The sequence below is a fragment of the Chaetodon trifascialis genome, chromosome 9, assembly GCF_039877785.1.
Source record: "Chaetodon trifascialis isolate fChaTrf1 chromosome 9, fChaTrf1.hap1, whole genome shotgun sequence".
NCBI classification, from domain to species: domain Eukaryota; kingdom Metazoa; phylum Chordata; class Actinopteri; order Chaetodontiformes; family Chaetodontidae; genus Chaetodon; species Chaetodon trifascialis.
The window spans coordinates 10,433,541-10,459,921 of record NC_092064.1 but is presented as its reverse complement, the minus strand read 5'-3'; the positions used below and the strand labels follow the sequence as shown (position 1 = coordinate 10,459,921).

The following is a 26,381-nucleotide window of genomic DNA, read 5'->3' as shown; positions in this document are numbered from 1 at the left end:
AATAGAGTCACACTGAGAGATTCATGCTGTCAGCAAACACTCCTCTAACTGGCTTTTTTTCTTCTTTCAGTCTGAGTAGTTTGTGGAATGGAAATAACAGACTTGCACAACAAAGGGACAGCGCGGGCTGACGGAGGTGTACGAGAAACCACAATGACGAAAACAACCATAAAATTACTGTAGAACATCTTCCCTGAAGCCAAGGATGACCTGACGAGATGACCGACTGCACACACAGTTCCCACACACTATAAAATAACTGACAATACTGTGAGCGTATAGTGAGGAGAAGCAGCTGACATGTTGGCTTTCTTTGTAACCAGTCCATACTTTGCCAATGTTACACGTCGCAGCGTCTCCGTTGTTAATTGTTCACATGACATGGAAGCCCTAGCATGGCTGTAATACTGTGAGTGTCGGCCGAGCTGGACGCTGCCTCAGCTTTTTCTCGGGCGTCTTGTTTGATGGAGAAACTTGGCGATCTAGCAGAACGGTAACGTGAGACAGCTGTTACTCTTTATCGAGCGCTCAGTGGAAAGAGTTGAGGACATCCGGTTGTTCCCTTTTGCCTTTGCCCTCGAATGGTACGTCTGGGAACAGTTCCTGTTTGGCCTAAAAAAGAAAGTACGCACACATGCACAGACACATGATGTATACTTACAGTAGCAACATTGACTTGACCGCACCAGTTCTCCACCGTTTGGATCCAGGCTACATATAAGAATGCTTTTCTAGGGAACATCTTAGATTTGGGAGATGCTTTAGTAATCTTGCTAGCTGCTGCGTTGTGTCTGCTGCACTATAAACACGACATTGCTGAAATTCAGTAGACACCCGTGACAGCATATCTGTGTCTCTAAGGGGAACTGCAAATCCCTCAACTCAAGTGTTTGGTTAGTGGAAATTAGCTCACATAGGGCACAGTAGGAGACACTGCCGACACATTTCGCCATAAGCTTATTTTTGCCAAAGCTGCGCCTTACAATCTAGCAAAAGCCCTGTTTACCACTGATGCTCTCGCTCTGTCCGTCTCTCCGTCTGTCTGTCTGTCTGTCTGTCTGTCTCTCTCACTGTGTGAGAGGACAAGAATCATCTGGTTCCAGCTACCCACCACTGTACTGATCAACGCCCACATTTGCTGAAAATAGACGTTGCACTTACTGAAAACATTTCACCTCTCCTGATACCTCCCATTGAAGCTTGCTAGCTCGTTGTATTCACGTTTATGATCAGTGGAACCTTTGAGTCTCCAGGGTTTGAAATATCTCAGCGTGTGAGCTGATGAAGATGACTTGAAAAAGACCCTTCAGGTTAAATCAACCTTTGAACCACCTTTGGCAAAAAAAAACAAACAAAAAAAACAACCAACACTCTGAATGTGAGCTTGGAGCCTTTTTTTCTTTCCTTTTTGTATTTTTGATTTCACGCTTTGTTAGTTGTTATTACAGAGTCTCTTAGAAGTGAATCGCAGAGCCAGTTGCTTACAAGCACAACAGGACAGTAGGTTTCCTCAACTATACCATAGCGTTAGCCTTGAGGTGCACAAACTAGACTTAGCAGAGCAAAGTGAGAGCATGCTAATCAAGAGAACGCTTGAAGACATACAGATATGTTTCCTGCAATATGTGACCAAACAACCGAGCTGGTGGGTCTTTGGAGGAATGTCTATGTGCTCTCACTGTGGAGAGAACCATTCCTGTCGCCGAGAGGACGGCTTAAGTTGTGTGTGAAGCTCTATGGGATGAAACTCAAATCTCAGAGGGTCTAAAGGGTCAGTTCACCTAGATTACAAAAACTTGCTTTGTAACGTCGGTGACTTTTGAACTTGACGGGAAGCTGCAGAGCGCCTTGAGAAGTAGCTTTCTGATATAACTGCATGAGAAGCAGGTGTGTGCTCAGTTAGCGTAGACCAGTGATTACCTCGAGCAAGGGAATCAGGGACGTAAATCACTCAGCAGTGGGAAGTTCAGATGTCATTTAGTTTGTAGCAGGTATCGCCTAAATGCCCTGCAGCCTTTTCTCTGTTCAGACGCTTAATTTATTAAAACGATAACTTCTTTTGCATTGATGTCATGTAAAAATGTAACTGCAGAGTACGCTTATTAATAAGGTCAAATGATTAAAGGAAATATATTAATTTAAAAGATGTCTAAACATGTATATGTATATTTGGTTATGTAACGTGCCATTGAGAATTTATTCGAAAATAAAATGTTGTATTTTGTGTCATTTAGGTGTTTTCTCGTTTTTGAAATTCCACGCAGCACATGCAAGCTTGCAGCACGACATGCTCCAGTGTTCAGACTTTAATACTTTACAGTATGTGCACAAACACATCAGACAGACATTATAGACCAAGTTTGTTTTACATTTTAAAAAACTGCAAGACCTTTTGATTGGCTGTGTTTAATATTTTGCTCGTCAGCAGCCACATTTACAATCAAAGCGTTAACATGAGTGACAGCCTCTCTGCAGCACCTCAGGGTGGTTCAGCTGATAGATGCATCCTGCAGTATCTCCTCATTATCTGCTCCACTTGCTATCTGTTAGGCTACGTGCCTATAAAGGATTTATGCCACTTCTCTGTGCTTCATAAGTAAACCGGTCACATCTTCCACAGCAGAGCGTAATCAGGAGAGTCCATAGGCAATGGAGAGACAGGCATTACTCTGCTGGATCCTTTCACATCTTATTTTGCTCTGTGCTTTGACGATTTTCAATGACACGCAGGTGAAATCTCAAGCTCAATAATGGCGCAATAGTGGAATAATAATCTGAATGTCTTAAAAAAGCAGTCCTGCAAGTGAGAAGCTCCCAGGTCCTGTGAGTCCATGTCAGATGTCGAAGGTCAAGCAGAGTCCCACAAAAATAAATGATGAATTGATCCTCTGTAGACTTTCCATCACCACCTTAGGAAAATGCGAGCGATGAGTACACAGTGGACTGGGCAGGCTCTCTGGGGGCTGCTTGTTGTCCCAGTGCACCCTGGGAAATATCTGCATACACCACCTGTAACATCACAAATGAAAAACAAGGCGATCAAGCATAAATGAACACAAGGTCACGCACGTGGACTGCAGGCATATTCACGGCTGGTCAGGGGAAACAATGTTGAAGGCACTGCAGAAGGCATTGAAACTGGACATTCACCCACCTCAGTCTTCTGCTGGGACTTGGGGGCAGCTGTGAAATGCAAGAAAAAAAAAAGTGAAACACAGTGAAAAGAGCTGTTTTGACAATGCTGGGGTAACTTTTTATCAGCTCTACAGGCTACAAAGGAAGAATATGAGATACCTTTGTAAGAGGAAGTGCTACGTTTCTGGGGTACCGGGCACCGAGGTGGAGGCTGTGGAGAAGGGTGTGGTCGGTCTCTGTACACTGCTGCATATATGGGCAGCGGACTGGGAAGTGGCTGAGGCTTGACTTCTGAACTCAGACAATAAGCCAATCCCAGAATGATAGGAAGACAAAGAAAAGCACTGACACAGACCAAAACCCTGAGCAATACACTCCTCTGCGTGGGGACAGCTGGGCGGGGGGACACAGAATAATATAGACAAATAATGCAATTAGTTTTTTCTGTTTGAATAACAGAATATTTTTTATAGCTCTTGTCCTTATTTGCTTCTTTCTTAATAATCAATTTAGCATTGCTAATACACATACATGCCAATGCACACTGACACACATTTGATCAATATGTGTGATCATACATACCTGCAGTGACGTTCACATGCATCAAATGTCCCAGACCAATGACACCTTGATCCCATGTAACGCTGCATCCATAGAAGCCTTCGTCCGATTGGTTCACACTCAGGAAATGCAGAATGAGTTGAGTTTCATTGGCTGAGAGCATCACATTGGCCAAACGGTGCCTCTCACTGGCTTGAACAACCGTTAACTTTTCATCTGTTGGATTTCTCCATATCCACTTTCCGTTCCAGGCGGTTCCACAGTGCAGGACCACACAGGACAGAGACAGACTGCTCCCTGCTGGTGCATAAACTGTATCACGTCTCGCCAGAACATTTTGGCTGCATTCCTCAGAACACACACCTGAAAACAACGGAGGTCCCCTTCAGCTTGATGCAGTGCAACAAGAAATTGAATTGACAGAAACCGGATATCTTGTCACAACGTACAGTGGTGACAGTTAATAATTTAAGATGCAGCGTTTTGATGAAGCCATTTCATTTGACCACCCACCCACAGAGACACACAAAAATTGCATTGTGAAACTAATTTTTACTTGGTCAACAGACATGCACTGACATGTCTTTGGCCTGTTTTTTTTTTTTTTTTTTTGGACCTAACAGTCAGACTTTGATCATTTCCACAGGTACTGAGCAAAAAAAGATTCAATAAGAGATTCAATAAGATCAAAACAGAGTGAAGTAGATATAATGCAGCTACATCATAAGAGACGTACAGTTTGGCAAACACTTCATACACAAAATACATACAACACACCTGAATATGACTTTGTTTAACAAAGTTTGTCTTTGCAAAAAAAAAAAAATCTAGAAATGTGAGCGAGACTGTACAAAATGAACTTATCAAATATCAACAATAAATTGCAATATCAGCTTATTTTAAAAGATCTTACGGACTCTGAGTTACCGTCACTACAGCTGCAGCAAAGGTGAATTCAAAGGCACAAGACTGTGTGCTTGTAGCCGCCTAAGTTCCCCAAAATGTAACAGAATCTATGAAGAAATTTCCTGTTTCTAAAGTGAATCTGAGTGAGATTTTAGATTTAGCTGAACTTAAATGTGAAACTTACCAGTATGAAGTAGGCAAAGCCAGCTGATGGCACTGAGGAGATAGTTACCCATGTCTGACTGTAACAGTGTGTTTTTCAGGGTTCATCACAGGTCGGTTATGCTTCCTCTACGCAGATAAAGTCTGCATGTCACTGCATGTCAGAGAGGCTGTACAATACGCATAGCTTTGTTGGAAAGCTACACTGCTCGTTCAAAACGGATCGGCGGTTGCTGGGGGTCCATCAGCTCGCACTTCGCACTTTCCTCCCCAGCTCGCAGTCATGTGACAGGCCTTCCTTTATCCTGCTGCTGCTCTTGTCCAGATGGAGGTAGAGGAAGGAAGTGACCTCGTAATCAGCCGCCTCCTTTACACACAGACACACACCCACACTCACACTCACACACACACACACCTCAGCTGAGACACACACAACACACACCAAGGTTGGCATATTACATTACAGGAAGGCAATGACTTCCTAAATGGGAATATAAATTTTCCAACAATAAAGGGTCATTTCCAAGAAACAGCAACAGAAAGGAAAAGTGAGTGATATGAAAACTAACCAGTTTCTCTATTCCGTATTTACATTTTTGGTATATGTGCAGTTTTATGTACATATGATTGGCGTACATAGAGAGTCCTATGTACATGCAGAAAAACAAATGGGACTTGTTTTTCATACTTTAAATGTTGCTGAAGTTTTAATCTCGGCTGGTTGATTTGCAACAGCATGTCTCCTCTGGTGTGAGCCTTCTTGTTGTGTTGTCTGGCTTACAAATATAACAGCATGGCTACAAAGTGTTAAGGATTTAAGGAAGTTTATAACTGTTATAGCTCACAGTGCTGCTCAAAGGTTTGCAGTGGCCTGCCTCAAAAGCTTAATTTGGTACAGTCAGATGGTTGAGAGGACTACTCTGTATTTTTGAATGGGTTTTCCTGTTTTTAGGTTCTGTATTTGTTTTCTAGACTAGAACGACGTCTGAATGAGCAGGTAGTTGGTCATATCTGCCTCAGGAGCAGCAAAACTTTCACTTCAGCTGAAAAATGGCTCCTCTTCATAACATAAGGGTCACATCCAGCATGTGTTCTGATTTTCTGTTCATACCTTTCTCTCATCTCATTTCATCTAAACTAGCACAGTAAGAACTTTCCTCCATCGCCTGAATTTAATGTCGCATGACTGCAAACAACCGATAGAACCATGAGCTGCACAGGAAAATAAGCTCACTAGCTAGTAGCTACAGCCAACGAATGCAGTGGACATACAGCAGATGCTCTGGTGATATGCTGCCCCCTATTTGTTTGGAGTGACCTTCGACATGAGGCCACTTCTTACAGACTGCACCTTTAAACCTATTCAGTGTTACCAGTCAGTAGACTGCAGAGGGCCCACAGAAAAACAGGTTTCCAAAATATTTAGAGCCCAATTGCAGACACCGCTGTGGTTCAGTAATGATCGGAGGTCACCTGTAATTTTCTGGACTGGAAAACAAATTCAAAATTGAAGGGCATGTAGGGGAAAAACGGTTACAACACCGTGGGGACATCAACTAAATGAAAGTTTCAACAATCTAATTCTTCTTTTGGGGCCAAAACTATTTCAAATGTGAATAAAATAATATGTTTAGTATCTGAATTAAAATGTTTTATCCCTGTTAAAATGGCCATTGTTGGCAGGAAGAAGAAAAAACAACTATACACCAGGTGATTCCAAACTTCCAAACTAAATGTTGGGACTTTTACACCTTACAGTCCCAGCCTCAAACGACTAACAGATTTTCAGCGGAAGTCAGCCTTCAAAATAAATGCTGCTGTCACTTTAGAAGACACAAACAAAAACAAAAACAAAACAAATCGCCAGATTTTAATCGCCGTAATCATACGGACATTAAGAGGTGCCTTTCTCAGAGATCTCCGCTAGACCTGGAACTTTGAATTAGGCTACTTACAATGTTTTATTTTGTGAACAATAACCGGACGTTTCATACGCAATTACTCAGTTTGCTTGACAGTCGGCGCGCTCGTTTAATGGTCCTGGTTGCGCCCCCACTCACATGATTTGCAGGAATAGCGGAAGATGTGAGAACAGTGGATTCGTGTAAATAGACTTAATTTCAGTTCAGTTTGAGTTTCGTTGGTCATATATTGGTTGACTGGACAATGAAATGTATTGGACAGGAAGAACAGGTCAGATCGGCAATGAGAGCACTAGTGATAAGATGGATTAAAAATGCTCTACAGAAAATACGTCAAAGTCAACTTTTAATGTAAGGCAGCATTACTTCAATGATAGTTTGTTATTAGTTTTATGTAAGTTACTTTCATCACGGGGGTCATTATTCCTGACGACCCTTGGCTTTGGTGAGAGACCAAGAAGCTCTGAAAATGGTCACCAAACTGAATGTTTTCAGGATATTCCTAGGATGATCGTTTCTCAACTGTTTCAGCAGTGTGGAGTCCACATGGATCAGCACACAGAAGGTTATTCAGCCAGTTTATTTCAATAAACCAAACAACAAACCTTTAATGTATAAGTGTAAAATCAGTTCCAAAGCAAGGTTAACTAATTAAAGGTATCCCTGTGCTCTTTCCATCAATTTGTAAGAGCATTAATGTCACATTTGCAACCTTTCAGGAAATGTGTAAATAAAAAAGAAATTACATTGGAATATTTTCTCTCCTCCCTGCTTCCTTTTAATGTGTATTTCTTTGTAGCAGATTTGACCCGCCATATTATATTATATTATATTATATTATATTATATTATATTATATTATATTATATTATATTATATTATATTTGGCTTTTGTTGCGATATAGCAGCTCCTTGTCCCCCAGGGGTCATACCACCTGCTGGGACCCTACCGGGCTGTGATATGACGTGAGGGTGGGGAGTCCTGGTCAACATCGTTCGCTAACTCCGCCCAGCCGCCACGTCATAGACCGACGGCGAGAGCACAAACGAGCGCACCCTGTGATCACACTGACTGACTATCGGTGAATGAGATAAACAAAGAGCCGGTGACTTTTCAGGAAAACGGACAACGCTCCTCAAGCTCCACGGAAACATGGAAACTGGTAGGTCGAGCGCCACTTTCTCCTGTTTCAGTCATGGTGGTCTGTGTCGCCGGCAGCCTCAGCGCTGACTGTGTTTGACAGGTAGAGGATGACAGCTGATGGAGCTAACAGGCTAAATTAGCATTCATTGCGTTAGCATGCCAGCCAGCTAGCATGACTTTGCCGTGGTTTACTGAGCTTAGGTGGATAGTTTGGGCCGATAGACTGTCAGCAAGGTACCAAAAAATCCAAGCTGTACACAGGAACAGGTAACTTACCCCAAGTCGTGTGTTAAAAGCTGGTGTCAGCCTCTGGAGCCGGACATGTTAGCTTGTGTAGCTAGCAGCTGGAGAATGGAGTTGGGAAATGCCAGAAGCTGTCAAACTATTTAAAGTGGTCATAATTCATGTAAGTGGAGTTTTCGTTGTTAAGCACCGTTTTGTCTCGAAGAGGAAACAGGTTCACTTCAGTTGCTCCACTCTTTCAGTAGCTTTTAACAAGGACCAATGCTCTCCAAGTTAGCCTCCAGCCAGTCAGGTCAGTTGAGCAACTTGGGATTGTTTCAATTTCAAACAGGTTTCATAACACTTTCATGGCAGGTTAAGATTGTGGCTCGTGGTTATTCCTGACACGTGTGTGAGCCAATTGTTCCTTTCATATCTTGTTCCAGTATGAATTAAAGTATAGATCTTGATAGTGTCATATAGGTGTGACCTTTGGACTGTGTTTTTCTTGGACAGCTGCCGTGGATGTCAGGCTTCATGCCAGCTCTACGTTAGTTCACCCCTTTGCACAGGGAGCAGTGATGGGCACAGCAAAGTGCTTAGCTAATATAAAGCCAGTTGCATAACCTCTGGTGTGTGTAAGTCACCCTGGCTGCCTGTGCTTGGCCCCTGTCCATAGACAATCACTGTGATGTCCGTCCTCACCATCCATTCCCCTACTTCATTATGCTCAGCCAGTCCAGTATCTGTTCAGCACTCCTTATTTATATTGTTTCTGTAAACTGATCTCGTTACAGATTGAAGATCCATCTCTTGCTTGTCTAAATAATTCAGCAATTGTGCCACAAAGAAAACTGTTTCCTTGTATAAGGGAAATTCTCCCTGCTGATCGCTGAGAGTTGCTAATTCTCAGAAGATTTACAGACTCGGTGTGATGAATCAGGTCTCGTCAATACCTGCAGGATGGAGGGAAGACTCATGCAGAGTGTTCTCTCTAGATCTCTACAATGTCTTGACTTTTATACTGTCCAGCAACAAAAGAACAACTGGTTGTCCAATGCACTTGGTGTTGGTAAATCATTCCCCCAAAACAATGACCATGTGACAGTCACACTGATCCTTTTTTGTTTTTTATACTATATCATAATGAATTTCACCCTACATTACCCCCTTCATCCTGTTTCCCTCACTGAATGTCCCTCTGTCCTCTCCCTCACCTTAGAAATAAAAGGCCACAGAAACTTGTACAATTCATAGACTGATTCCTGGGATTAGTAAATCATCTAATTCCTACACTTGACTCCACGCAGGCCTGTTCTTAAAATATTCCTGACCTTAAGCTGCTTCCGCTATTTTCCTGATAATACGGGCGTGACAGTTCATGAAGTTTGACACCGTCCCAATCTGCGGTGGGCAGTGCATCTCAGCTTTGTGTCGATGGAAAATAACAGAATGCAGCTGAGAGAGAGGGGTCGAACTCCAGGCAGCATGCATGACTAGGCAATGTCCCTCTCCATGTCTAATTGCTCTGCACCATTATTTGACGGAATTACAGACCACACATCAGTGCCAGTTTGATTTTATCAAAGTGTGTGCGCCCCTCCTTCCCCTGTCCAGCGGGACTAGACAAGCTTTCCAGTGTGTTCCTCTCACAGATGGAGCCAGATGAGTGATACCAGAGAGCTCTGGCCACTTACAGCACTGCTACGAAGCATTCTTGACTTTTTCCTTGTTTGTCTCACGCTTTCTCAAGTCTGTCCTTCAGTCATTTTCTGAGAGCTCGAATCATAAGTGTACTCGGTATCCTTAATAGACCATTCTCCACGATAATATCTGTATGGATGGTGGAAAAAGGAATGCATCAGACAGTTTTAGCGTTTGATGCATAGGATGTGCTGTACGTTTATGAATATTGATCTGGTATTTTCCAGGCATGATTGTGACATCTGAGTATATGAGTGCTCATAAAGATCTTAAGTGGGAAGTGTGTATGCTTAAAGTGCACAGATGAGTCAGGGGAATTGGGACAGTAGGAAATTCCTCCTATTAGTTGTAGTCAGCTGCCTGACTGTCTAGTTGTGAAAGGCTTCCTATTACAAGTTGACTGTATTTTATGATTGTCTTTCCACCGTCATTTTGTTACCATTTATTTTTGAATTCCTCCTTTCGTCCCTCCTTCTCCACCTCCCCCTTTTTGCTCCCCCCAGGTCTGAGTCAGGAGAAGGTAGCCACCTTCCTCAAGCGGCTGCGGGCTGAGCCACGCTACCTGTTGGCCCAGAATGTGTCTACCTGCATTGACCCGTTGGAGGTTTGTCTGCACCGGCAGACTGTCCAGGATACCGTGCACATCTTCCAGCACTCTATCCCCACAGAGGGCAAGCCCATCACCAACCAGAAAAACTCAGGTAGGAGATAACGTAGTCCAACAAGTATTTTCCACAGGAAGAAGAAATACATGAGTTTGCGGATATGAGCAATGTCTGAGCCCTTATGTCAACACACACAGATGCCTGAGACTGTGTATTGTGAATTTGCATGCTAGTTCTTGCGGCAACATTACAGAGAGCGCAAATAAATGTTATGTAGTGCACATTGGGAAGTGAAGGTATTTCTGAAGTCAGTAGCTCAGAATGGACATTTAGACATTTTCACACACCTGTGCCCGAACAATCTGTGGTTTATGAGATCTGTGGTTCTTTAACTATATATATGTTTATTGCCTAGCTTTCCAATCACATGCATTCTCTCACTTTTGACATAACAGTTGTTCTGTTGTTTGTTGCAAAAGTTATTTCCAGACAGATTATGATAGTGGATAACCAACAACATCAGCAAATATCATATAAGCCTGCAGCTGTGTGTTTATATATATTCCTGCAAATTCAGACACACTTTCAGACACAATTTGGGTTTCATATTCAACATTTTTTTATGAAGTGTGGCTTCTTTTATCATATACCATCCACACCTACAAACTCCCTGTTTGCATGACAGTTGAAATTTGCTCTCACTTAAGTCACCTTTCTCTCATTTTTTCTAATTCCGTCTGCATTGTTGTCTGTAGCTCACACTAAAATGTGGCACTGCAAACACATGAAGTTTTAAAGTCTGCTGTTTTTTCTGAAATTTTGTTTTGCTACGTGGAGTCCAGAGCCTCACAACCACGATGAGTGGTGCATCTGCAACCGCTCATTATGTGTTGGTGGATATAGTGTAGGCAACAAAAGTTAGTCTTGTCTCAAAAATAGATTCAATGCCTCAGCACTCACCAGCCTTGTTCCAGAGCAGACTACAGATTTTGTAACTGATAAACACATTTACAGTGTTTAAAGTGAACGTGAGACAGACATGCTTCAGACTGGTCCACCAACTCCTACATCAGTCAAAAATTTGCAGTAAGCTTTGGGAAAAAAGCATCGTCTGTAAACACGTTAAGTCCTTTCTAACCTGCGTATTTCTCAAAATCCCTCTTTTTATCACCAGGGAGATGTTGGATCTTCTCGTGCCTCAACGTCATGCGACTTCCCTTCATGAAAAAGTTTAACATAGAGGAGTTTGAGTTTAGTCAGTCCTATCTATTCTTCTGGGACAAGGTAAGACATAGAACCATGCATTGTCTGGTGCTTCTTCACATGTCATAATTTTATGTTTTTGCCTTTAAGTTTGAAGTTATCAGTGTAACATTCTGGTAAATGGATGTTTTTTGTTATTTTGCAGTCAGGACACCGTGTTAGTGAGTGTTAGTATGCAGCACTCTACTACTATGCAGTCATTGTCCACCTAAAACCCTCTTTTGTGTGTTGTGGTCAGTGCTCTTCCAGGGCCTACGTCACAGTGACACCTCGCTAAATGTTTTTTATCTTTCTCTGTCTCTTTCTCTCTCTGGCCTCATGTCTTTTCTCCCACATGTTTAGACAGTCGGCTGTTCCACCATGAATTCTTTGTAACGAGTGCAGGCCATCGGGACTGACTGTAATATTAGTTCTAAAGAAGGAAACAGTAAATGTCGAGCTCTAAGAATATCAGCCAGTAGGTTATCACATTACACCAGACGTGTAGAGTCAAATCTGTCTTGAGTCACAATCTCTTCATGAGCAAGTTGTAAACAATTCAGGCCTCTGAAGCTGGACCGTTTAAATGTTCATGTTCATAATGTTTTTTTATGTAGCTGTGGTTTATTTCCCCTCACAGTTTCTCTTTTCCTCACTATGTCTCTCTGCTGTGTTTGTTCTTTTTTCCCGCAGGTCGAGCGTTGCTACTACTTCCTCCAGGCCTGTGTGGAGACAGCACAGAGGAAGGAGCCAGTGGACGGACGCCTGGTCCAGTTCCTGCTGTCCAATCCAACCAATGACGGAGGACAGTGGGACATGCTCGTCAACCTCATTGGTCAGTTCTCCTCATGCCACATAGTGACATTAACAAGAAGTCTGACTCACCCTTGTAATTTGTGCAGTTATAAAGTAATTTGGTTATTCTAAATATGTATTACTCCGCTTACCTGACTGGATTAAAAATATTGTTTAATTATGTGTTTCCTTTGTTCCGTCCTCAGAAAAGTACGGCGTCATCCCAAAGAAATGCTTCCCCGAGTCACACAGCTCAGAGGCCTCACGCAGAATGAATGACATCCTTAATCATAAGGTGCATTTACACGTTTCCTTCTGTTCAAACTAATCGAGCTCTCATACCAGTGAGTGACAGTGAGGCAGTGCTGACTGTTGTTTGTGTCTCACCGTGTGTTACAGCTGAGAGAATACTGCCTAAGACTGAGGAACATGGTGGCCAGTGAAGCCACCAAAGCTGAGCTATCTGATGCTGTGGACACCATGATAGAGGAGGTGAGACAGAAAGAGCAGCTACAGCTGTTTTCAGTGTATCATATGGGGCATGTACACAGCAGGGATTTTCCCAGGAAACCCTTTGAGGAACTCATGATCATAGCCTGAGCCTCAGTGCCTCTATGATAGTTCCAAAAAAAGTCCCTGCTTGGGTTGTACTTTCCCAAGGTCCAGGGATTGTCAGGACAGACTTTGCTGGATTTTGATAGACAATCAACTCTGTGGTAGAAAAGGGTGACGAGGTAATAGCAGCCCAGATTCACAGTGTGTCACAGTAGATGATGGTCTCTTCAGATAGTGATGAGATATGATTGTATAGGATCAATTCTCTAAAAAGAATATAAAAAGAGCAACACACTGGCACATGCATACTCATATATGGAGATTTTAACGCTAACCTTTATACATTTTCAACACTGTCAGCAAAAAGTTAAATAAACTTCCTAAAGGTAGAACTTATGGCAGAGCTGTTGTGTTGCACTGAAATAGATTGTACAGATGTGCTCAACAAGGTGGTCACTGTGAGTATATTGAAAAAGGACACACGCTGGTTAACTTTGGAACATTATTCTACTTTTACCAGAAGAGGGAGCTGTCAAATAATACTTAAGTGAGAGCGGCAACGTCCAGCCATTTGAGGTGATGCCTAAAAGATCTGCATGTAATCGGTGTTTGAGTTAGAGTTAATCTTGGCCTAAGGTTTGAGTGATCTGATAGGTACATGTCAACATAATGCCGTCCAAACAGGAGGGGTACATTTAAAGCAGTTTTCTTTCTTGTTAAGAAGCTTTAAAAATCACTTATTCGATAAACCTTTTCATAATACCTGTGCCATTAGGTTTGAGGCTTAGGTTACTGAACATACAAGTACATTAATAGCTCAAGTGGCACTCATGCATTGATTTGCATTTGACCTGGTGCATGTAATGCAGGGAGAAATTAGTCTTGTACATCTCTTCCACTTACTGTCTTGCTTCCAAGGTCTAAACAATGAAAGTCAGTTTTTTCCATAACAGAACGTGAAAAATACTTGCCTTAATGTGTATTAAAACTTTTCTTTTTTTTAGCATTATGGTTTTCACTCTTTGCATATTATCATTCAAGCATATCATCTGATTTACAGATATTTATGCTAATGATACGCTGTGTGGTTCCCACTGTCAATGCACTGCCAACAGTGTGGTATGCTTAAAGCCATGAAGATGCAGCATTTGCACGTTTAATGCACATATTTACATGTGCGCTGTGCACGAGAGCATGTAAATTTGTGTGTGTAACACATTTTCTGGACTACAGAGTGTATATAAGCAACAAAAATCAACTGCTTACTGCCTCAGATGTCACAAAGTAGAAGATAGCGATCATGTTTATGGAACAGTCTTATTACAAAGCATCTGACCCTGGATAGTGTGGACACATTCACCTAAAAAACTAAAAGGTGAACATGTCTCTTTTAGAAAGTAATAATGTGCACATACGTGTGCAGTGACATGCGGTCATGTACCTACAGTGTGTTGTTTCTATAGCTTGTACAGGCTCCACTGTGTCGGTGTGCACGCATATGAGACTTTATTTATGCTTCCTGTGTGTGTATGCGTGCATGTGTTTGTGGGTGGGTGAGTGAGGGGCCAGTCAGTCAATCAGCCTCCCATTGAGATGATTGCACACAGAACAGGGGTCTGGTTAAGCAGCCTTTGTTGTCAGCTGTTTAGCTGCATTGTGCTTCTGGTTGGTTGCTTGTTTAAACAGTTGTCTGTATCTCACAGCACCTCCATCGATGCCCAGCCATCACCACATGCACACACGTGCTCACACACACTTGAATATACTGTATGTTGTGCAACAGTAAAGACTGCTTCCGTGGACTGCACGGCAGGGTGGGGGATGCAGCGTTGTCTGCGTGTTTGTTTGTCCACCTGGAAGTGGTTTGTTTTGCGAAACACCACTCCGTCACGGCCGGTGGTGATGGAGGATTTGGTCATGTCAGAAGAACGACCGGTGTAAAGAGAGCCAAGTTCAAGGATATTGTCACATTTGACCAGCATCACTCAAAAATCCATCATTCCACCTGACCCTACATGGGATCACAGTAACACCAAAATAAGCAGACTCCACACATCCATATAGAGTATAATGTAGTACTATGATAAATAGAAAACATTTTTTATCTTTTTCAGCCAAAATGATATTTTTTGATACATGTGAAACAGTGAATATTGCGTTTATATGATCTGAAACTAATGAGTTTTATAGAATAAAATTATGATAATCAGAGCTTCCCATACTTGAAGCATGAATGTCATTGTAAATAAAATATCTTTGACATTTTGTCAAACCCCACATGAGGTCCTGATCCCAAGGATGAATTCTGCACTTACATCACAAATTTTAGATAACACCAAAATACAGTAATATGAATTGGACATGTAACTAGAAATTAAATATCATCACTGGCACTGGCAGAATTTTTAAATCATGCCATCAAATTCATCTAACTTGCAAACTGACTGTGGAAGAACAGATTTTTTTTAACTGCACTGATAACAGCTGTCATAGTGATAAACTTGAAGTGAATACTTCTTACTTGTCTTAAGATAAAATAAGACTTTCTTTCTTGTGTGTGTGTGTGTGTGTGTGTGTGTGCGTGTGCGTGTGCGTGTGCGTGTGCGTGCGTGCGTGTGTGTGTGTGTGTATGTCTGTGTGCGTGTCTGTGTGTGTGTGTGTGCGTGTGCGTGTGCGTGTGCGTGCGTGCGTGTGTGTGTGTGTGTGCGTGTCTGTGTGCGTGTGTGTGTGTGTGAGCTCAGGTGGTTTTCCTGGACTCTTGCAAGTGGGAAGCTGGTGTTTCCTCACGTGCGTTCGCATATGTGTGTGCACATGTGTTTCTCAGGATCAAAGTGCCGTGTCAGTCCTACTTTGGTGTGTGTGGAGGTGATGCTGTCCACCCTCCCTATGTGGCGGTTGTGAGTGTGCCCTGGTCTTCATCACGCCAGTCCCACACACTCCTGTGACAGGCAACCTGGTTCAAAGTCTCTGCTTCCACTTACTGTACCCGGGGTGCGCTTGATTTAAATGGATCCCTTTGCGTGTCAAGAATCTATTCTTTTTGTTAACTCTGGTCGGGCACATTAGTTAAAACCAAACCTAAAAACCTCTGCAGTGACAGCTTAGCCAATTTTAACCTGCACCTGCGCTAGTTTCATGCACCATAACAATTTCTCTGTAAAGAGGCTGTTTGGATGACAGTATCCATACACTGTGTTATTGAGGCGGAGGATTAGTTTAAGTTTCAAAGCCAGTCTTTCTCTCTCATGCTGTGCCTGGTGTATGTCCCTGCTCCTCTGCTGTTTACATAGACAAGTGGGCAACACACACAAACACACACAAGTGAAGGGACACTCACTGGTAACTGTACATGCACGTACAGTTCTTAACACACAGATGGTATCCCTCACACCACAACCATAGCCTTACCATGCTCCAGTGCGTCATGGAATCAGAAACAGTTTGTGCTGCTCTGGTCTTGGCTCTGAATGCACAGAGAGTGATGCTTAGACCTAATTTATGCCTTCAAATCACAGAGGGACTTTCTTGCTGCAGCTCAGAGCAGCTGGCTATTGGTCCAGTTCATTTGTTGTTCGATGTGGGTGGTTTCCTGTAGCTGCGTCACTGTAGCTCTGCCAGCTCAGAGATGTCCGCTCACATTTCTTGAATTTCTTTGCACCATTGTTAGAATTTAACAATGGCCACATGTGTTGCATGTTTACACAACATGGAGGTTTAATCAAAACCTTGCTCATTTTTATCCAAACTGTTTGCATGGTATCATTTGCTTACACTCACAAGTCCAGCTTCTAGACAATAGTTAGAAATTTACCTCTGTGTAGCAATGAGGCACATGTTTTGCCTCAATTTGACATTAACTGGTTGAGAGCCAGCCTCAGACCCCGATAACGTCTATTTCTGTTTCAACATTGTCTTGGTATTGGACTCTTAAAATGATCTCCAAGTAATATAGTGACATCTATTTCACAGTGAAACAGAATTTCATTCAACATTCAGTGCTCTACAACCCCAATTCCAAAAATATCATGCTGCTGTATAAAACAAATAGAACAGAATGTGATCATTTGCTGATCCTTTCTGACATATACTCAATTGAAAACAGTACAAAGACAGTATATCTAATGTTTTACATCAGCAACAACATTAATTTTGTTAATTAATGCTCTAGAAACACCTGTTTGGAACATTCCACAGGTAAACAGGTTCATTGGTAACAGGTGAGAGTATCATGATTGGGTGTGAAAGGGGCATCCTGGAAAGGCTCAGCCGTTCACAAGCAAGGATGGAGAGAGGTTCACCACTTTGTGAACACATGATTGATTAAAGTATACATTACTACATGAGCTTGAGTCCCAAATTTTTTGGAATCAGGGTTGTAATTATTTATATATTAAAATGTGCAAAAGCCATCATTTGACATTCATTTCCTGTAGTAGATCTTAATGAATGAAACAAGCTAGCCAGTCAGTGAGAGGTGCACACATTCACAACCACAAAAGACGCAAAGCAAATTGCTACTTCAGTTTTCTTCTGTAAAGCAAAATAAAGTGCAAGCTTCCAGAAACTAGACCAATCCCTGCCCCTTTAAATTTAGTTGGGCAGCTTAGTCAGGTGCATCTGATTTAAAATGGTTTTAATGCAACATGCTAAATCAAACATGTAAATGCCACAATATCTTTTTTTAGTCTTGTTTAATCTAAAGTTGGAAGTTGGTCTAGATTTGTGGTGGCTATGTTTGTTTGTTTGTTTTTTCTTCTTGTTCACACAAGCAAAGCACCGAGGCCATGGGCTTCAGATGGTTTTTGCACTGTGGCTGAAACATCCTGCATACAATAAAAGTACAGTAAGCAATATTTTTTCTATGTCAGTGCTGTCTGTGGACCACACATATAGTTGAGGAAAAGACGGGGGGCTGCATGCAGGAGGGCCAGCACGACCATAACCTTGAAAGCTGGAGTGTCCCGCTCCAGGTTCTGCTTACTGTTTGTGTAACTCTCACTCCTAACTCCAGGTGATTTGTTTGTTTGGGTAGCGTAAAACAAATAAACATGCAGAGGGATGCCAGCCGGTCAACACTGGAGCACAGATGCTATCAAACATTAGCTGTTGTTAGCCCCAATAGCGTGCAGTCAGTCAGCTTATTGTTTATAGCAAGACACGCAAACTCACTTTGTCACAGAATTGAGGTTGACCCGAGGTGGACCTTCTGCTGAAGACTGATGAGTTGAAGAGAAAGCTGCCTGTTAACGAACTCCATCAGAATCACTTCGAACAGCTGAACTCCTGAAACCTGTTAACAGTTCAGATGTTTGGAATATTAAGATATAAATGAGATGGCCTTTGAAGTGTCTTAAAGTTCGCAGGGAGAGCACAGCTTTTCTTGAAAGAGAGGGACGAAAAGGGCGGGGGTCAAGGGGTTACGGAGATGTTTTGTCAAGGTGCCGAGGGCATCTGAGCAAACACAGACCAGACAAGGGGATGGACACCTTGGCATGTAGTCCTGCCCACAGGGCAGTCTAAACAAAGTAGTTGAATTAGGAGGAAAATGGTTCGGCAAGGACGAGGGCTCGAACAGATGACTTTATTGACTCTGCGCATGTGTGTATTTTTGTGTGTGTCTGTACTTTTGTGACCGTACGCGTTTCTGTGATGAAGAAGAGGATTGTTTGTTTGCGTAAGCCAAGCCTGAATTTAAGCACTTTTGTGTGTTGATCCCTGCGCGAGCATGTTTGGGCCGAGAATAGTGGGCTCAGTGTCCACTAACCAGAAAGCAAGAATGTCATCTTTATGTAGGGGCATTTAATATGTGTTGACTAAGCATGGGAAACTGCTGCCATGGCTGCTATATTTCTCCAGGCCGAGCCAAAAATAATCCCCCCAGCTCTATATTCAGCAAAACCAAAGTTTGATTTGTCTGGATCAGTCGTAGTACTCAATAAAAATAGTCTTAAAGTCTATTGGAAATGTGTCCTTTGTGACACCCATAGTTGAAGCATTGAGAGCGTGATGTGTCATATCATAACTTCATATTTAATAGGAATAGCATCCGCTGAGCCCCGTGAGAGGAGAGGCGTGCACGGGAGAGGTGAAAAGCAAAAGAGGAAAATTCCTGAGATAACTACAGTATATCAGAGGTTAGAAGGGCCAGATTTACAGACGGCCCAGTCCAAACAATCGGATTTAGCCCACAGGAACTCGTCTGAACTTGAGCGCCACAGGAAGACGCACACGGAGGGAGGGGGAAAGGGTGTGGGGTACAAATGGGGAAAATGAGGGATATGAAAAATATGGAGGGGAGGGAAGTGCTAGAGGGGAGAAAATATATATATGGAGTGGTTGGATGGGATTAGATGAACGCACATTTAACATATGAGTGGGAAGTTGGATTTACAAACTTCTCCAACAACCTCCCAAATGGAAAGGAAGTCCTCTCTCTTCATTAGGTGTATGCATTGTGCCCCAGTCTGCGGTCGCAGTGTGGCACCCCTGCACTCATGCAATTAGGTCACTTCAAGCTTTGTTAAAATAAAAGATACTGTTTGTTCAGTCTGAAATTTGTTTTCTGAGCTTTTGATCCGAGGATTGCCTGTCTGCGAATGTTCAATGTGAGTGTAATACGGATTAGGTTGGCTTTGAAGCAAGCAACTGGGTGAAGAAGTCGATGTTTAAACTGTGTGTGCTGTGCAGGTGTTCCGGGTGGCCAGCGTTTGTCTAGGCAGTCCCCCTGAAACCATCTGTTGGGAGTACAGGGACAAGGACAAGAACTTCCATCGCATGGGACCCCTCACCCCTCAGGAGTTCTACAGGGAGCATGTCAAACCCCTATACAACATTCAAGACAAAGTATGTGAGCCATTAAACACATCAGACAGGCCATGTGTTTTCCTGTTGGTCACTACTGTTCAGAACCTCTGTCTGACTCCCTGGGGGGAGTTTCTGAGCTCGTATTCTAACTCTCTTTCATCAGGTGTGCCTCGTGAACGACCCCCGACCCCAGAACCCTTATGGGAAGCTGTACAGTGTGGAGTTCCTCGGTAACATGGTCGGGGGCCGCAGCACTCTGTACAACAACCAACCCATCCAGCTGCTTAAAAAGGCTGCGGCCAAGTCCATCAAGGAGGGAGAGGTAGGATGGGGCTCAACTGTAGACACGAGTATGCACATTTGAGAGTGTCTGCATGAGTGAACTCCATGAAGCTGAACATGGCCACTGTTCTCCTCTCAGGCCGTGTGGTTCGGTTGCGACGTCGGGAAACATTTCCACGGCAAGCTGGGCATTAATGACATGAATGTGTGAGTAGAATTCAAACAGCAATGAAGCTGCTATGGCGTTAACGTGAATGGATGTGATTTGTATTACAAAATGTATATAGCTGATAGAAGAGGTGTGGTGTCTTTGAAGGTAGGTGTCGGCATCTCCACAAGGGGAAAGTTGCTTGTCTGTTGCCCTTCAGGTGCAGCAGCAACTGTGTCTGTGTTGCTGGCGCCAGGCTTAAATTTGCCCACTGAACCAAACCAGCATAGTGCCGAATGTCCGGTAGCATCTCTATTAGCGCTCTTCTTTCAGGCGGAGCTATTGTTGTGCTGGTAGATTATGACTGGAATGAGGCTGAGTCGTAATGGAGGCTCATTTCTGCAGATCTGTTCAAGAAAGGGCTGAAACGGGGAGTTGTCCGCTAGCCCATGCAGAATCCCAGACTCATGAAGGTTTTGCGTTCGTCACACCTCCACCCAACGAAAATGATAGATTAAGACAGCTTGCATATGATGTGGACAAACGCCTTTTCTTTTTAAATGATCTTTTTTTTTTTTTCTTCCCTCTCCCAGGTTCAACCATGAGCTTGTGTTCGGCGTTTCAGTGAAGAACCTCTCTAAGGCGGAGCGGCTGATATACGGAGACTCTCTCATGACCCATGCTATGATCCTCACTGCTGTCACAGACAAGGTAGACTCACACAAACATTACAGCACAGGTGTGCGACTGCTCAGCAAACGCATGCAGACATATAGTGCGTATACAAGCAGACCGACAGGAATACACACATTCAGTTTCCCAGGGCTTTACTGCCTCGCTGTGTTTACGCTGCTTTCATCGGCTGCAGTTTTTCGTAGTGATGTCAGTTTCCCCCCTTGTAAGTAACCCCAGCTGTTCGGACACTTTCTGTCCCCCCAGTCTGGGCTTCTCACCCTTATCTCACCATCTGCTCCCCTTGTTCTCTCTCTCAGGACGGAAAAGAAGGCTATGAGAAGTGGAGGGTGGAAAACTCCTGGGGCGATGACCGTGGGAACAAAGGTAACATTACTACACTGATGCTACTTTCAGTTCTTTAGATTCTTCAACCTGATTATTGTCGAGTCACAGAGACGAAGCTGATTGAAAACATCTAAACCCGTTTCCCTCACCTGGATCTGCACCTGAAATCATATACATACTTTTGCACAAATGTCCCACTGCCTCCCCCTCGCTCATCTTTCTCATATCACGGTGTCTCATGATAAGCCATCATCTTCCTGTTTGCGTCTGTTGAGTTAAGAACAGGATTGGCCTGAGCCGTTCTCCCATGTTGCTGCTTTATGAACTTGTAATTTGCTGCGTCCTGTTTCATAAAGACTCGACATACACAGAGGCACAGCGGGCCTTACTATGTTTCTTGAGCTCAGTGCCTCCGGTTCCAGCCGCATAAACGTAGTTACAGAAATCCTTGCAGTGGGGTTGTCAGAGGTATTTAACAATAGTCAGTGTGTTACCTCAGTAGATGGCGATCAGCACACCCCAGTTTGGTGAAGCAGTGGTGTAGGAAGCAAAGCAATGTGCTGCTGTAGATTGGGGCCAGAGGCAACACATATTTTTGGCACCAAGAAAGGCCCACCTCAAGAAATCAATGTCACTTTAAGTGTACGCTATATTTAGAATGATTTCACTGCTTTACCTTGCGGTTACACAGTCCTTTTTGATGGGATCTGATGTTCTCTCTGCCAGTTGGCCAAGGTACAGAAAGCACTACACAAAATGCACCATAACATGATAAGCAGCTAAACATTTGACCTCTTTTTTTTTGTTTTTTATCATATTGGAATTGAAGCTGGGAATCGATAAGATGACCCGACCGTACCCCATCCCTGACCTAAGTCTTGTGGTTTGGGAAAAGCCGTAATGTTGACAGGGAACTTTTGAACCTGTTTTTTTTAGTAGTTAGCTTACTGAGTTGTTTGTTTTCTTTTTAAACCACAAGTTCAAAATGAATTTAACAAACTAAGTCAGTCTTGGGCTACCTACCAGAAGCTCCCTTTGATGCATCAGGGGAAAATGTTGTCATTAAGTAAGTAAGATCGGTTTGTCTTTATGCAACAGGCCCCACAGCACAGCAGGTACTCCACGCCGCTGCCCCAGACTTTACTGTCTACTGTTGTTATTCCCTCTCTCCTTTCATCTCTGCTTCTCATCTGCCTCAGACACTCTCTGCCTCTCTTCTCCATCTCTGCGCCTGACATTCCACTGCAAATTATAGCAGAGTATTTCAGGTCAAGTCATGCATCGTCTGGCAACACACACATACAGTGCAGCGTATACACACACACAGAGACACACACATACTCACAATATTTGTTTGAACCCACAAACCATAGGGACTGTTGGGAAAACATGTGAAAACCCCTCAGTCAAATCAAATGTATTACACGCCTATCTTATTCCATAAACACCAGCAGATAGGGAAGGCCAGGGCCCCCAGCCCGTCTGCAGCCAAATTAATAAAGTGTTTGAGAACAAAAGTTCGAGAAGTTGAACCCTCTTGGGAATCCGGGAGCTTTGTTTGACAAACGCTGAGGGGAAAAGGAGGCACAAGTGGAGGAAAGGAGGGGAGAGCATGCAGCAGAAAGGAGACGTAGCTCAGGTAGTTAGGAGTAAAGGAAAACAAAGACAAGAGGATGTAGAGATGATTTTGGAAAGGCGACAGAGGAGAAATTGGAAGAAGAGTGGTAATAACGGTGGAGCAGAGGGAGCAAGTTGAGTGTGTTTGTAAAGGCTTAATATTCCCCTTCAGGCCTTTTAATATTCCTCCAAACCTTGAAGGAGTGGTTCTTGAGAGGTTTAGCTTCGTGTTTCCTCCATCGTCGTGTCCTCGCACAGCCACTGTGACTCATTCCACAGCTCATGCTTTGACACCGCTTCAGACGACACGCTCTCAGGTTTGTCAGGTGAACTCTTCAACATGTGTCCCGAGCTTTGTTTGACGTGAAGAGAGAGAAACTATCTTTTTTTTTACGAGTGTGATTCTGTTGTTGAATAAATACAATGAGATGATGTAAATGTGGAAGGAAGGGTTTCCTTGGAAACGGACACAACAGATTCATCTGAAGAGAAGCATCATTAGCTTTTAAGTATGCTTCTAATCCATTGCCATTATTTTGCAAACCACAGTCGCATATCTGTCCCGTCACCTCATTTAAACGTCTCATTTAATTTCCCATGAAATGCTCTTACCGCAACTCTGCAGGTGTGCCGTTCCCCATCTATTCTTGTATACCAGATCCAAAAATAAATGCATTTCCACATATTTCCTGATAATACAATAACACGCTTTCCACTGTGCTGTTAGTGTCGAGTCAAGTACCAAGTCCCAATTCTTTGGTTTATGACCAAATATCACCAACACCAGTTCCCATCAGCCTCAGCTGTACTTTGTGATTATTGCTACTTGGCAAAAGTTAGCATGCTAACAAGCTAAACTAAGATGGTGAACATGAAAAAAAGTGTACCTGCAGTGCTTTTCATTATAATGTTGAATTGTCATTATGAGCGTGTTAGCTGAAAGCACCACTGTGCCTGAATATGGCCTGACTGGGCAACTATTAGAAAAATTTAAAATTTTGACTAATTTATATGAAAATCATGGTTTCTGTTCGCCGTTGGAAAGCAAGATGGCTGCTCCACACTCCTCTAGCTCACAGTCCACCCATCTGTTCTGAGACAGGACAGTCAGCCTATCCCTAAAAGCAAATAATGACACCAAAAATTCACACACACACACACACACACACACACACACACACACACACACACACACACACACACACACACACACACACACACACACACACACACACACACACACACACACACACACACAACCATGCCACCCAACACGCGGGTTCCAGGAAGCTCACATCAACACACACGGATACCACAGTGAGAACCAGGCAACGTGCCATCTGAGATTTGCGTACTTGGAAGAACACTCATACACAACAGACACGCCATCCTCAATACATTGTTTTGAACTGTGGCGCGTTCTTGTGGTTACCCTGACGTCTTCGATAAGTCAACTCGACAAACTCTGAACTCTGAACACACGAGGAGGGTTCCAGAAGACGTTGGGAGAAAGAGGAAAAAAAATACCTTTGATTCAGTTTAAGATCCGTTTGCCAGTTTTCATCCAGCCTCCCATATGTGTCAGTATCAGATTTTGAGCTGCTCTGGTTTCTCGTAACTCTTTGTTATTTAAGTAGCAGATGCACACACTGACATCTTTCATTAGAATTAATCAATTCGGCATGGGGGCTGTATCTTCATCCAGCAGAAGGTTAGGTTATCCCAACATGTCAAGTTCAAGGAAGGCTTTCATAACCACCCCAGATTCGGCCACGCTGACCTTGTATGACTGCACGCACACACACACACACACACACACACACACACACACACACACACACAGAGGGAGAGACAGACATTGTTTTATCAGGGTGGGCGTGCAGAGGTGACAGCAGAAGTGTTGAGCGCATACTGTACTGCTAGGTGGGGGGAGTGTGAACCATGGGGGTGGGGGTCCTTCTCTTCCTCCACCCTTCTGCCTGTTGAAACAATAGTTTTGTGATAAGACCCACCTCAAAGCAGTGAAAGTGTTTGTGCATAGACAAAGTGTCTGTTGTGTTTTCAGCAGCACTCTCTGCTCCTCCCCTCTCAATGAAAGAACGATAATCAGTTCAATTAGTGACATGATGTGTGTGTTGTGATTAAGGCTTTCTGTGAACTGACGGATTGACCTTTGTCCTCAAATCCTGCTCTTTTAGCCACAGAAGACCTATTTATAGGCTGGACCGCTCTGACTTCTGGAGAAAAAGCAGCATCTACAAATGTCTTTCTACACAGGACGTGAAGTTTAGAGGAGTGGCATGCTTTTTTGCATTGTATAAACTTTGTAACAAAGAGACATTCATGGCTTGTTTATTTATACTGACAAGTTAAATTATCATATTGATAATGACCCACGCACATGTTCAAGCCTGCAAAAAAGTGTAACAAACTGTCTCAAAGTATGTGGAAAAAGAGAGGGGAAAAAAGCCAAGTTTAAGTTCCAATGAATTTATTTTAAATAAATGAACTATTTGCGAATGGTAAAGAAAGGGTGTGAATCTAAGGGGTGTAGGATCAAAAGTGTGTGTGTGTGCGCGTGTGTGTTGAATTCAGCAGAAAATGTCAAACAAACCCAAACCTGGACATTTGGAGTCCAGAAGGCGGAGAGCAGACCTGGCCTGTGTAGCTGCTGAACAGGCCTAACAGGTGGCACCATGTTGGGCTAATGACCGCTGATATGTTAAGAGAGCAGGACAAGGTTCTGCCAGTCAGCCTCGCTGCCTGTTTGCCCAGCCGGTCAGCCATTGGACCGCATCTGCACCAAAATGTCCCTTTCAACTTCTGTGAACTCACACAGTCACCTTCATCTGTTATTTGTGGTTAATATAGAGACAACAGTGTCATCATGTGGTCGATTCCCACTTCTGTCTCTGTTAATTGTGACTGGATTTCATTTATGTCTCCTTCATGTCTGATCTGTAAATGTGTCACTTTAGATCAGACTGTAGCTCCAGATTATGATCCAAAGTCTGTCTACAGCACGGATTTGTTACACTTGACCTAAATTGGATAATTTTTTTTCTGAATTTTCCACATTTCATGTGGCATTGAGTCTATTCAGGCTTTAACAACTGATTGGTCGTCTTCCCTGTTTGTCTCATAGGTTACCTCATCATGACGGATGATTGGTTCTCTGAGTATGTGTACGAGGTGGTGGTAGACAAGAAGTTCCTGCCCCCTGATGTCCTGGAAGTGATGCAACAGGAGCCCGTTGTACTTCCTGCCTGGGACCCAATGGGAGCCCTGGCATAACTACAGGAATCCAGGTTTTAGCCCCAACCTCTGGTCTATTTGACTCCGCCCTATTCCTCTGCTGCTTTTACCTCTCCAATATTTCCCCCATACCTCCTTCCAAGACAGCCTAGACAAAGTAATAAAGATTTTGTTTTCTTTTTTTACTGGACTGCCTGTTGTCTGTCTTTATTTCTTCCAACGAGTGTGCTGCCTCCAGACCGTGTTGTGTTGGGATGGTAGACTGAATATAAGGCCCTAAACCTGGGCCTGAGCATTAAAGAG

General features: G+C 43.2%; 4 protein-coding genes across 12 annotated transcripts in view; 2 read left to right on the top strand and 2 right to left on the bottom strand.

The window, feature by feature from the left end:
• The window catches only part of rap1gap2a (RAP1 GTPase activating protein 2a), a 79,088-nt gene extending 76,859 nt beyond the window's left edge, over positions 1–2,229 (top strand). For all 9 annotated transcript variants that reach the window (XM_070970798.1, XM_070970795.1, XM_070970796.1 and 6 more), the window contains one exon: positions 71–2,229. In XM_070970798.1, coding sequence (XP_070826899.1) covers positions 71–79 — 9 coding nt within the window. In that variant the 3' untranslated portion in view covers positions 80–2,229. The remainder of the gene's footprint in view (positions 1–70) is intronic.
• samsn1a (SAM domain, SH3 domain and nuclear localisation signals 1a) overlaps positions 1–26,381 on the bottom strand; it is a 279,152-nt gene that overhangs the window by 202,412 nt on the left and 50,359 nt on the right. The gene's annotated exons all lie outside the window — the stretch shown is intronic.
• Positions 2,293–5,110, bottom strand: LOC139336616 (uncharacterized). The gene is made up of 5 exons (XM_070970768.1): positions 4,787–5,110; positions 3,718–4,059; positions 3,295–3,528; positions 3,155–3,183; positions 2,293–3,009 (listed from the first exon to the last, which is right to left on the bottom strand). The coding sequence occupies exons 1-5, from the start codon at positions 4,836–4,838 to the stop codon at positions 2,911–2,913; spliced, it is 756 nt and encodes a 251-aa protein (XP_070826869.1). The 5' UTR covers positions 4,839–5,110; the 3' UTR covers positions 2,293–2,910.
• blmh (bleomycin hydrolase) lies at positions 7,722–26,268 on the top strand. The gene is made up of 12 exons (XM_070970418.1): positions 7,722–7,848; positions 10,259–10,456; positions 11,535–11,644; positions 12,296–12,437; positions 12,604–12,692; positions 12,797–12,889; positions 19,640–19,795; positions 19,920–20,078; positions 20,178–20,245; positions 20,780–20,897; positions 21,179–21,245; positions 25,969–26,268. The coding sequence occupies exons 1-12, from the start codon at positions 7,839–7,841 to the stop codon at positions 26,115–26,117; spliced, it is 1,359 nt and encodes a 452-aa protein (XP_070826519.1). The 5' UTR covers positions 7,722–7,838; the 3' UTR covers positions 26,118–26,268.

What these genes read in the sequence shown, in the direction of transcription:
- LOC139336616 (XM_070970768.1), bottom strand. Translation starts at nt 4,838, where the DNA reads ATGGGTAACTATCTCCTCAGTGCCATCAGCTGGCTTTGCCTACTTCAT. An exon ending in GCTTTGCCTACTTCATACTG is followed by an intron (nt 4,060 to 4,786) that starts GTAAGTTTCACA and finishes CGTTGTTTTCAG; the next exon opens with GTGTGTGTTCTGAGGAATGC. An exon ending in AGTCCCAGCAGAAGACTGAG is followed by an intron (nt 3,010 to 3,154) that starts GTGGGTGAATGT and finishes GTGATGTTACAG; the next exon opens with GTGGTGTATGCAGATATTTC.
- blmh (XM_070970418.1), top strand. An exon ending in ATGACATCCTTAATCATAAG is followed by an intron (nt 12,693 to 12,796) that starts GTGCATTTACAC and finishes CGTGTGTTACAG; the next exon opens with CTGAGAGAATACTGCCTAAG. An exon ending in AGTCCATCAAGGAGGGAGAG is followed by an intron (nt 20,079 to 20,177) that starts GTAGGATGGGGC and finishes TTCTCCTCTCAG; the next exon opens with GCCGTGTGGTTCGGTTGCGA.